Genomic DNA, 12,172 nt, shown 5'->3' with positions numbered 1-12,172 from the left:
GCGGAATGAGTAACGCGACCAGTGACTGAAATATCGGCTGAGAGCATGCGCCGCTCTTTTACCCCTGCTTTTAAATAAAAAGCTGATTAACGCATGTGTGTGTCCTCTCACCCCGCCCGGCTAGGCCGCTCCTGGCAGCTGCCTCGCCGCCACCGAGCCCCGTTACCTTGGCCGCTTCCCCCCTCGGCAGCCGCCAGCCCTTCCAGACGGCCCGCTACCGCCCTCAGCCCCCGGCCCGGCAGCCCGCGCGGGAGGGCCACCGCCCCGGCTGGGTACTTCCTCTTCCTCCCGAAGGGCGGCCGGAGTGGGAGGAGGAAGGAGAAGAAGGGGAAGGGGCCAGGAGCGCTCCAGCGCGGCGGGCAGGCCCGCCGCCGTCGCTGCGGCAGCGGGCGGAGCGGAGCGGGAGGCGGTGCCAGCAGCCGGTGGGGCCCAGAGTCACCGTGTCACGGCGCCCGGGAAGCCGCTGCCGCCGGATCCGCCCCCCCGCGGTGCGAGTGAAGGAGGAGGAGAAGGAAGAGGGAGGCCGGCTGCTCGCCGCCTCTTGTATTTTTGCCCCCTTCCCAGCCCTGCCCCCGGCCCCGCTCCTCTCACACCGGGGCTCCGTGCGTGCGGCGGCGGGCCAGGCCGCAGCGGCGCCCGAACAGCCCGCGGGAGCCCCGAGACGGGCCTGGGCCGCCGCTTCTGGACTAGGATGTCCCGACATGAAGGTGAGCGGCGCGAGGCGCCAAGTCGCGGCGGCGGGGGCGCGACCCGGGGGCCCGACTCGGCGCTAGGGCCTGGCGCGGCGCCCTCTCGGGCGGATCATCATGGCGCCGCCGCCGCCGGGAGGGGGGCCCGCGGAGCCGGCGGCGGAAGGAGGCCTCCGCGGCGGAGGGCGGCGGCCGGGCCGCGCTCTGCAGTGTCATGGGAGAGAAGGCGGCCGCCGCCGTTATGGCCCATCTGCCCGCGCGGCCTGCGGCGAGCCTGGCCGCCTCCCCCGCCGCCCCTCCGGGCGGGGAGCTGGGGTCTGCGGCCGCGGGCAGGGAGGCGGCGGGGTCTGTGTTGCCCCTCTCCTCCCGCTTCTCCGCTTGAAGGACGGACGGAGGGAGGCGGGGTCGTGCTGGGCGTGCGGGGCACCCCCAGCTCCCGGCGGGCCCCGCCGGGGTGGGCGGTGGCGCGAGGCGGCCTGCCGACGTGTCGGCCGCCGCCGCGGGTCGGGCCACGCCGGGCACGGCGCCCTCGGGGGGCGGTGCGGCAGGGGGCCGCGCCAAGAGGGAGGCCTGGCCCCGCGCTTGGTGCCGGGGGTCGCGCCCAGCAGGCAGTGAGAGTAGCCGGACCCCGGTGCGGGGCCTGGGGGAAGAGGGGTGTGGGCAGCAGGTGCTGCCGAGGGGTAGGTTATGTGCTGGCGGCCCCGAGGGCTGCCAGTGTTCTCTCCGTTCTGTCCTGAAGTCGTGGAGTGTTCTGCGGCCATCAGAGAAACGTGTTTTGTGTGTTTGCTTTGGTCCCGGTGTGTTTACTGCCGTCGGTGAGTTCAGTGGATAGTTCAGAATTAGTCAGAAGGAGCAGGATGGAGAGAGAGCTGGAAGCTAAGAAAGGAGTTTCTACTGGAAGAAGATGGGAGTGTGAAAACAGGAGAGAAAGTTGCTTGATTTGTTCATCCTTTCTTCCCAGCAGGTAAGGTGCTTGAACTAGTATTAAAATACTGTGTAAAACGAGGGTCTGTCACCTGAAAGGATAACTTTCTGCCATGTTAGGAACTTCATTCAGCACCTGTCTCCATTTTCTCTTTCTTATCTAATTTCTCATTTCTCTGTCTAATCTTAAAATATTTTGACAGAAATGTTATAGGAGGATTCAAGATTTGTGGCTAATAATGCTGGCTTCTAGTTGGTAGGCTGATGCTGGACAATGATATGTATGATGGATTTTCAGTGTGCCATCACAGTAGTTTGCGGACTTCTTGTTTGTGTGAGGATGTGTGCTTCTGTATCAAATAATTGTCTTCCCTGAATCCACTAAGTTTTTGTTTCTGAACTTAAAATTGAGTAGAGGATACTAAATTCTTTCTGTCTCTCTCTTCCCCTCTGCCCTCCCTGATAAAATACATGTTTTTTTCCCAAGAGGATAGAGATGCTGGATTTGATTATGATTAAAGATGCAGTTTCTAACAGTAGTGAATGAAATGAGCATTGGTCGCGAAGTTGTTTTTAGTGATGTTGTGGGATTGTGCAGTCTGTAAGTCTCTGCTGTGATGCATGTATCCATGATACTCTCTTTAAAGTACAGTAGTAGAATACAAGCTTTTCTACCTTGAAGAGGTTAAAATTACAGAAGTGATACTGTGAGTTTTTGTTACTGTTTTTCAGTGATAAATGTATGAACTGTTATAAAGTCGATGATATTTGCTAAAAAGACATTTCGGTCATGGAGCAGCATTTTTGTTAAGAGACAGAAAACTGGAAAGTAAGTTTCCTTGTAAGTGTGTTTTTGATGGAGGTTGTCTAGTACATTTTTCTATTGTGTGTTAGGTTCTGTTAGTAGCAGGAAAAATTACATTCCCTTGCTTGGATATTTGTTGATATTTTTAGAAGGAGTGACTTCATATTCTCTTTGCAAAGCAGATTCATCAGTGTTTGTTGTTTCTAGACGTGCCTAGTCAGAAGACAAGCTAATAGTTGCTTTTCTTTCCTGATAAGTGAGTGTGACTTTTGGTAATTTCGTATTGCACATGTAGACTCCTTAGGTGTGTGTGTACACACACATGCATGAGTGAAATAATGAGAAGACTGTGAGGTTAAAAGTGACATCTGTCACTGTATCCTTGTTATTTATTTTTATTAAAAATCTGGTCCATCTTTCAGTTTCTCAGTGATTCTGCTGTTACTTCACACTTAGGTGTTTTGTTTTAGTCAACTTTAGTTACAGGGTTAGAATAACTCATATTAATATGGGAGGTGTGCTTTTCCAACTTCATGGAAAAGAGATTTGGATACTTAATTTTGTTAGAAATCTGGAAATCCTTAGAAATGAAATATTAAAAAAAAAAGTAATTATTGTCTCAGATCTATATGGTGTCGTTCACAGCTGGTGGTTTTTGATCCAACATGACTAGTTTGGGAAGGGCTGTCTTGGAAGAACACGGTATACGGAAGAAAATAGTTTTAATCATGTTTAATAAGTGGTATCTTTTCTGCATGTTTCCTTTAAAATGGTCCATCCTCAAAGTTACAAACAAGAAACAAGTTACGTCCAGAATCTGGATGCTTTACCACTTTTAAGATGTGAAAGGATGTCTCTGGAAGGGTAAACGCTGGAGAAACTGGAATTCTGAAGTCTTGGGACTTTATATAGGCCATGAATCTCATCTGATGGAGATTCAAGCTTACTTTCCATCAGGGTTTCTTGAATGTTTTCTTTGGTGTGATAATCCATAAAATACAATCAGTTGTGGTTTTGGTTTATTTGTTTGTTTGTTTGTTTTTTAAAAAAGTTACCCTTCAGAAAATCTGACCATATTCTGCCTTTCCACTGTACTCTCATTTCACACTTCAGCTCTGGGCTCATATTTCTCCTCAAAAAACAGGCACAAGTAGGACCTGGATTATTGTTGCCCTTTCTTGGAATGTTCATTTGGTGTTCTAGAGACTTTGGTAATACTGTCAAGAGTAGCTGTTAGTGTTTATCCACCTCTTGCTATTGCTAGTCACTTCTAATTTTTCAAAACCATTTTTGTTCTATGTTTTGGTGTTAAGAGACTAGCTATCCTCTGCCTTTGGTTTTCTAGAGTGCAGCATGAGGTCATCCCCTGGTCTTGGATTTCATGTTGTTCCCTTTATAGGAGTGACATGCTGTGTTTCTCTGTGTTAGCCCCTCTGTTGAGGAGTATGTGGTGGTGTAATATTTGGCAGCCTACAAGGAGCAGGTAGGTAATTTTTTTAGACTCTGGAAAGTGTACCAGAAAGTATTTTGCATGTTACAGATTTTCTTTCTGTGGACATGCATCTGGCAATAATCCTCTCCTATGGCAGTAGAAACTACCCAGGACAACAGAAAAATAGAGAATCACAACTTCCAGGAATATCATTAGGTGGACATTTTTTGCAGCTGCTTCTGTGAAACGAGGTTGCTGCAGTGTACAAGGGCCTGGCTTCAGGTTCTCTACACACAGCAGCTCCAGAGGACTCCCAGCACTACACCGCCAGCACCACTTGGTTCTCGGTCTCGCACACTGCACCACGCTCCCAGCCACAGTTCCATCCTCTGTTTCTTATTTTCTTTAGGGGATGTATACTTGAGGCTTCAAAGAGCTAGCAGCAATGCGGGTAATGATTGTTTTTGATGGTGCTCATTTGTCAGCATTTCTCAGCAAAGCTCTGCAGTTATTCGTAGTCCCTTGTGAAGTAAAGTTGTGAGTGGATGGTTGTAACAAAGATAGAAAGTGAAACTAGTGACTGTGAGGACCATGTGGAATTTCCACATGTTCTCTGCTGGCTTCAAGCTCCTTGTGTTTGAGGGAGCTGGAGTCTCAGTGCTCCTCTTCTTCCTGTTTGTATAAATGTCTTGCATAGACATCTTTAAATCAAATGCTTATTTGTAGTAGACGTGTAAATAAGTACATCCTAAAAAGAGATACACAGAACTTGGTCTTTGAAATTCAATAAATCCTAGAGTTACATTTGAATATGTACCAACCGCTTAGAAGCAGCTAGTGTAAGGGTAATGTTAGCTCCAGTCTCCTAGCTTTACAATAACCAGGTTGGGAGTCTGGGCTGGTGATATTTTCTGCATGATCATGATACAAAACATAAATGAAACTTTTTCATTAAAAGAGTAAGTTACAGATAACATTAAAAGAAAGAGTAATTTCTAGCCCTCATAATTATGCAATAGCTGTGTCATACTTCAACAGAAGGGTACTACAAACTTGTCAAGAGTTCAGCAGTTGATATGTAACTTTTAGTATTTCATTTAGTGTCAGTTATAGAATTGCCACTAAATGCAGAATTAATCTGCTTTTTTTTTTTGCATGTAAAGCTCTTAGTTTAGGTAACAAGACTACCTATTTTTCATACAAAGTACTCAAGATACTGTGTTAGTGGAGTGTTGCATTTAACAATGAAGCATGTGTCTGTGAAACCAGTTATAACTTGCTACTTTCTGATGCATTTTAATGCTTTGCTTATATCTTCTCCAAATATGGTATTGTGATATTCCACAATACAGAATAATCACAAATTCTTTCATGTGTTGCTGCTACTTATATCTGTCTGTAGAAAATAAATCCGGATTAAGTTGTACATGTAACAAAACAGTGAAGTTTCTTGAATTTGCACTAATATTTGACTCTGACAAAGCATTTTCTAACTGTATACGTCAAAGTATTTCATGCTGTTGTTACTCTTACTCTAAGGTAGCATATTAATGCATATAATTATGGGTGTAGTGCCATATCTGAAAACTAGTTAGTGTGATAATTTAACTAGTAAGACCCATGTTCGAGACAAAAAATGTTAATGTTAAAAGTAAACAGCTGAAAATGTGGTTAGAAATATTGCAGTGCAGTAATTTGCTTTATTATTAAACTGTTGGTTGCTTTCAACTGAATCATCATTTAATAACAAAAAGAACTGGACGTGTCAGTGATATTTTAACTGGCAAGATACTTACTGGTTTTGAGGAAGCTAGGTTTTGATTTTTAAAAAAGGTTTCTGGCTCTGATAGTTTAGGAAACATACTATGTGTGAACCAGTATGCTGCTATCCCTGCAGAATCTGTGAACAAGGTCCTCCAAAAATATGTGTAAAAAGAATAAATTTTTTCTCTCGGGTGTATGATAAGAAGTAACTCCATGGATCAATTATTCTTTGGGAAACAAGAGAAAAAGATTATATTTAAATGATCAAAGTTGAAAGGTTCATAGCCAGTATCTTAAGGAGAAAAACTGGAACAGAGCTGTGATACTTCCAGTATTACTGGGTGAGGGTCAAGAGGAAGACAATGGTGAAATAACTCATACTTCCAAATGTTTGAACTAGTGGTGACTAGAAGGGTTTCAGAGGAAGTGTAGAGAGCTGTGCAAGTTGCTTGAGCAGTATTGGACAAGTAAAATTTGTACATGTTAAGTAAGAAAGCTTTTAAAATACCTTTGCATGTTTACATTACTGATAATATTTGGGGAAGAGTTGTGGTTGTCACTGTCCATAGTTAAGTCTTTATTGTTATCAATTCAGTTACTGTTAAGAAATACAAAAACAGAATAGTGTCTGATACAAAAAGTGTTACTACATTCAAGACACTGCTGGACACAGCAGCAGATTTGAACAACAGTACTCAGGAGTTGGGATCTGCCAGAAATTGGTTGCACACACAGCACTAATTCAGCCTTCTTTGAGTATCTCCATTGTGTAAATAAACAGCTGCGTATTATCTGCTCCATACCACCTCTGCCTCTTTTAGGGTGCACAAGAGAGTTTTGTATGTTAGACCACTGCTCTGTGTTTGGGAGTGTACAGCAAATGAGCAGGTAGAAGCATTACAGAAAGAAAGGATGGTTGGTGTGTTGACAGTGGAGTTTTGTTGTGGAAAGTTGGATCGACCCTCCTGTCCTCTGCTGCAGGGTTTGTGTGAACTGCTAGGCAAATCACCTCAGCAAGAATTCACAGGTGGCTGTTAGCTGTTTGTTCCTTATGTTATGAAGACCTGATTTGGGATTTTGGGATTTGAATGTTCATGACTGCAATTATGGTAACTGAGCGATGAGCTTTGAAAAAACACTTAATTCTAGAAAAGGGAAGATTCTGAAAAATCTATCCTTTGGCATCTCAGATTGGGTAACTGGATTCAGTAGACTTGCAGTTTTAATCTTTACATGCCTTGGATTCCCTCTATTTCAGAAGAAGGAAAATACTGCTCAGAAGGGCTGTTAAAGTTAATTCAGTGATATTTGTGCTGCCCTGAAATGCTGTAAAGAAATGCTTGCAGGAAAAAGGCAGTGAGAAAATCCATAGTCAATGGAAATTTTTCTAAGTGTGTGATAAATAAAGCATCAGAGTGACCAGTGATAAAACAAATAAAGACTTTTCTGTTTGTTTACTGAACACCATATGCCCTGGTGCACTGAGTGAGGTGGTATTTTTCTAGAAAGGAATATAATTGTGCTAGATTGCATTTCCTATGGATTCTGGATCATATATTCTAGGGTACCCTATTTTAGGGTATTTTAATGTGAGCAAGACTATGAGTTTTCATTGTTTCTGTTTTTGGAATGACTTGGACCAAGTCCTCCATATGCAGTGCATTCTTCCCTCTGCAGGATTTAACATAGATGGGTGGGTTTCGTTGCTGTAGGTTCTGAGAAGAGATATACGAGCTTAACCAAAGGCAGCAATGTTGCTCACCCATACAGAAACAGCATTGAAAGGCACTGTAACCAGCTTGGGCACATCGAATTGAGAGAACTCAAAAAGGCCTGTTAGGGACTCAGGACACATGTGTGGGGGAATTAGTGCATGGATGGAAATTGAAAAGGTGTTCACCTCAGGCTGATACAGAGAGGGAATCTGACAGAAAGGCTTCATCTACGTAGGAGTCTGTAAGCTCCCTTTCCTAATACGAGAAGAAGGTATTTCATGAATTCAAGAGGGTGAATAAAACTGAAGTGCTTTTTCATACAGTATGTAATAAGATTGTGAAGAATCCTTTTGCTGCAGGTTCTTGAGACTACCTAGTATACACATTAAACTATTAAAGCTTTTGATTCTATCTTAAATTTTATACTTCAAGTCTCTTAACTATTTCAGATTCAAATTTGGCTGTCAAGTAACTCAAATCTTACGTTCCGTTTGCTTCCTACACATTTCCCTGGAGCATCACCTGAACATCTGGTTGAACTTACTCCTGTTGTTTTTTGTAACATATGGTCGTTATGGTTACCCACATTTTTATATCTGCATAGTGGTATTACAGTTAATTTTGACACAATGAAGTAAGACCACTTCGAATTCAGTGTGGAGTGTAGAGACAAACTTACTAGTTTTACTATTTTAGAATGTATGTATAAACCTAAGGTTTCGGTTTAGAGCTATTTGAAATGTTTTATTTGGCTTACAGACATTTACTAAGTTGGTAAGTGACGTCTGTACCAAGTGAAAATTGTGGGGCATCATCATAGAAGTGTCTTCAGCTTTAATATGATTTTTTTATCACTTGCATAACTGCTTTGCATCCATAGGTCTCAGAATTGTATTTTGAAGGTATGTGCATGTGATGGCTTGACTTTTGCAACTTGAAGTCATTGGTTCTAGTCTGGAACTAATTTTTAAGTACAGAGAGGAGTCACCGGAGCCTCTGACATATTTGGCAAAATTTATTGGAGGATGAATTGTTTGATGGAATTTTTATCTTTTTTTAAAATGTTAAAATATTTAAATAACTTTTTTAGACTTAGTCTTTTGTTTTGCCTTTGCACAAGAATTCCTCTTTTTATTGCCTATTTGTTGCCCTGCAGTGAGTTTAATGAGTGTGTTAATTCTTTATATTGTGATTGCTTTATTTGGAGCTTTTAGGAGACTTTCTCTGAAAGTCACCCCATTTTCAGTTGGAGAAGTGGGTAAAACTTTTTTATTACAATTAAACAAGGAACCTGGACACAGGAGGCTGTGATGTTTCTTCCATTTGCATGTGGGATATCAGCTAGAGATTTTATATCTTGCCAGAAGGCACTTGGGAAAGTGTCCTAAAGATGGGAATTAGTGGTCTTATACTCCAGTGAGTTTTATAGATGCAAGTCCATTACTTCAAATTTTTGACTCATTGGACATTTCAGTGGCGTATGCTGTTTGCAGCTATCACTTCATACAGCTTCCCTGTAGTATTTTAAATCAATTTTTAACTTCGCTATTCAGAAATAGAATTTCACATTTTAATCCAAATACTATTGATCCTGTTTCACGTTTAATTTGGATCATCCTGCTGTCATCACTGACAAAACCCAGCTGAAGAAAAGCATTAATTTAAAAAAAAAATCACAGCTTTTTAAAAAAGATACATTTCAAAAACAAGATGAAGCAACAGAAAGTTTAAAAAAAATCATAACACTTTTTTTTTTTTTTTTTTTTTTTTTTTTGTCTTCTTACCTCAGGTCAGATTTGGTCTTCCCCCATCACTTCTGCCACTTCCTGGTGCCAGATTCTTTTTGGGAGGCAATGTTTCTTGTCTTGACTGACAAGAGGTGCTGTCTCTGGTAGGATACATTATCTTCTTTGTTTTCCTTCTTTTTGTCTTTGATCTCTTATCTTTCACCCTCTTATTTCCTTGTCATTGTTCTTCTTTTCCTTTGCTGTGCTCTCCCTCTCCTACTTTCCTCCTTAGAGTGCTCTAGGATGGGATTTTCAAAAACATCTGGGGAAACTGGAGACCCGTGTTGGGTTCAAGTGCAATAGAAGTTTAGCACCTGCCTCTATAAGCCTTTTTGAAAAACAAAGCTCTAGAGTTTCTTGGTATCACAACTAGCCCATGCTTATTTCAGAAAATAGTTATTACTGAAAATGTTTTTAGGCATAGTTTCTGTGACCTGTTAAAGAGATGGATTTGTGTTTTGTTTTTGTTTGTTAGATGAGACAAGGTGGCTTTAATAATGAAAATGTTACTTACTAGTCTAGATTATGACTGATTAATTATTTAATTATTTGTTGAGGAGAGTCATTGTTCACAAAACTCTTCAGTAACACTTGATTCCTACTGTAAATGGTATTTAAGGTCTGACTTCTGTTAGCTTATTGGTACTAAAGCAGCCAGTATTCTTGGCTGAAGGCAATTACTATTGGCGAGCTCTCTTAGACAATATTTACTCTAAAAATGAAAAAGATGAGGTGAAGACTTTATGTATAAACAGCTAGTGTAGAAATCAGCATGAATTAATGTGACAGATAGGATAAAGCAGTTTTAGAATATGAACATTCGTATTAGGGTTGTAATCTTAAACCAATTTCTAAACAAATTTTGCACCTCTACAGACCAACAGAGTTGCTCTCTGGATGCTTGATAGTATGGCAGGAACGTCATGGCGGTTTCTGGAAGTAAACAGATGGGCGTGTGCCTAGAACAACAGTAGAGTTGCTTGGAGGCGGAATGGAGGCAGCCTGAAGGTGGCTGGTCGGAGGGCAGTGCTGTGAGCTGTTAAGCAGCTGATATTCTCGGGATACCTATCTCAAGCAGCAATAGATCTGACTTTCAAGGTCAGAAATGTGGCAGAATGTAGTCATGTAAGTTCTTCTTGTGTGACTGTTAGTAACCTCTGTCTTTACTTCCAAATAAAAAATTCTGGTAATAAACAGTGTTCAGTTTTACTGGAGGTACATTTTTTTGCGTAACTTACCAGTTTGTGTACTGGCTGTGCATGCTTAGAAGCCAGCGTTCACCTGGAATGAATTTGAAACTGCTGGGAGTCTGACTGTAATCCTTTGTCAGTTGGACTTTCTTTTGTCATAATTAAAATTAAATTAGCTCTGAAGAAATCTTTGGTTTAGGCACAAAGGCTTGTCTGTGCTGAGGACACCATCACCTCACTTTCACTTCAACATAGCAAATGTTTGAATTACTGCAAGTATTGGCATATGCTTTTAATGTAAGCAGTACTTATGAGATGTTCCTAACACAAATGGTATTTAGTATACAGGTATTATGTCTATATCGGTATGTAAGCTGAGATGTGGATTTTCTCTACAAGTCCAAAATTTCTGTAGTGAGAAGCACCTTGTGAGTCACTTGTGAAATCAGATCTATGAGAGCATCTTCACCAAGAGTAACAGTGGTATAACATGGGTCACAACTGGACAGACTACTGCAGTTTCCAAAGTTCCTTCTAACTTTGTCTCATTATTTTCTGGAAGTAAATAAGGCCACTAACTTCAGCACCTGAATTACTGTTAGTATTATTTTTCACATGTCCAGAGTAGACTCTCTCCCTGAATCTAGCTGTGGAAAATGAGGTTAAGATTGGGAAAGGGAATTCAGGGTGCCCTTGCAGAAAGACACCTAAGCTATAGAGAACGCTGAGCTTTCTTTGTCATGGTTTAACTTTTTTTTCAATCTAGATGTGCATATGATCGCTCAGATTGTCTTAATTCCATGCCTATTCCTTGCTATCATTTGTTCTGTTCTGATAAGCTGAAAATGACAGTAAAATGTAGTTTGATCTCTGACCAAACAATCTCTGATTGTTACAATCTCTGATTGTAAGATGCAACCATGCTGTAAACCATGACTGGTTTTTTTCTATTTTATTGTTTAGACTTGTATTTGTTGATTATATTAATTAGATACTTTACGAATTTAAGAAGGGGTGGATGCTATGCAGTGTCTTGATTCAGAAGGAGGTCAGGTACATTTTCCACCTCTCTTCTCCCCTGCTTGTCTTCAATTTTTGGAAAACCGCAGAGGTAAATAAACCTGTTTGCCCTCCTGAATACAGAAAGAATGGATGCTATGATCTGCAAGTGTCTTCTCCCAGGTTGCTTTGGCATAAATTGCCAGGCAGGATCTGACAGCATATCAAGTGTTCCTTATGCTGAAAGACTTTTGTGAGGAGCTGAGGAAACAGCTTGCGATTTTACTTTAGAAGAGTAGCTTTATAAGTGAAGATTTGTAAGTGAAGATTCCTTAGAATAATTGACTGTTATTAGTCAAATTTGTAGTGGTAGAGCTATAGATAATGATCTTGTGTTATTCCAAAATGGTGCCTGAAGTTTATGTAGAAGCAGAGGATCTGCAGGATGCAAATTAACGAGTTTAACTGATGGTGTCATGTTAAAAAATAATATAAGTACAGGATTTTAATAGGTTTTTGGGGCTATTTTGTAGTCTGTTATGGTATTATCCAGCTCTTAAGTGTTGGAGCTAATTACTGGCAGGTATCATTCCCATTGTACCTCAAAACTCAGTTAATATTTTGTTCCTGGAAGTGTTAGGAATTCATGGAAAGTGATCAGAAAGCTGAAGGAGGGGGTTGTTGAGAATTACAAGCCAGAATACAGTAATCTAGCCAAGAGTAAAGTACTCTTGGGTGGTCATTGAGATGAGATGATTAAGATGCAGGACTCCAGACCCTAACTTTGAGGAATACCATTACATATTTTTTCAGAGCAAATATTTCATGTCAACAGCTGATGCTGATGAATACTGTTTGTAGTGCTTG

At 41.7% G+C, this 12,172-nt stretch overlaps 1 protein-coding gene across 1 annotated transcript in view; it reads left to right on the top strand.

The window, feature by feature from the left end:
• Positions 1 to 485: 485 nt before the first annotated feature.
• LOC104479257 (E3 ubiquitin-protein ligase KCMF1) overlaps positions 486 to 12,172 on the top strand; it is a 55,325-nt gene continuing 43,638 nt past the window's right edge. The window contains exon 1 of the mRNA XM_086771234.1: positions 486 to 707. Within this exon, the coding sequence (XP_086627360.1) occupies positions 692 to 707 (16 nt within the window). The 5' untranslated portion in view covers positions 486 to 691. The remainder of the gene's footprint in view (positions 708 to 12,172) is intronic.

Source organism: Chlamydotis macqueenii, chromosome Z (assembly GCF_036417535.1).
Source record: "Chlamydotis macqueenii isolate bChlMac1 chromosome Z, bChlMac1.mat, whole genome shotgun sequence".
Classification (NCBI taxonomy): domain Eukaryota; kingdom Metazoa; phylum Chordata; class Aves; order Otidiformes; family Otididae; genus Chlamydotis; species Chlamydotis macqueenii.
Note: the sequence above shows the minus strand (reverse complement) of the source record. Positions and strands in the feature narration are given on the sequence as shown.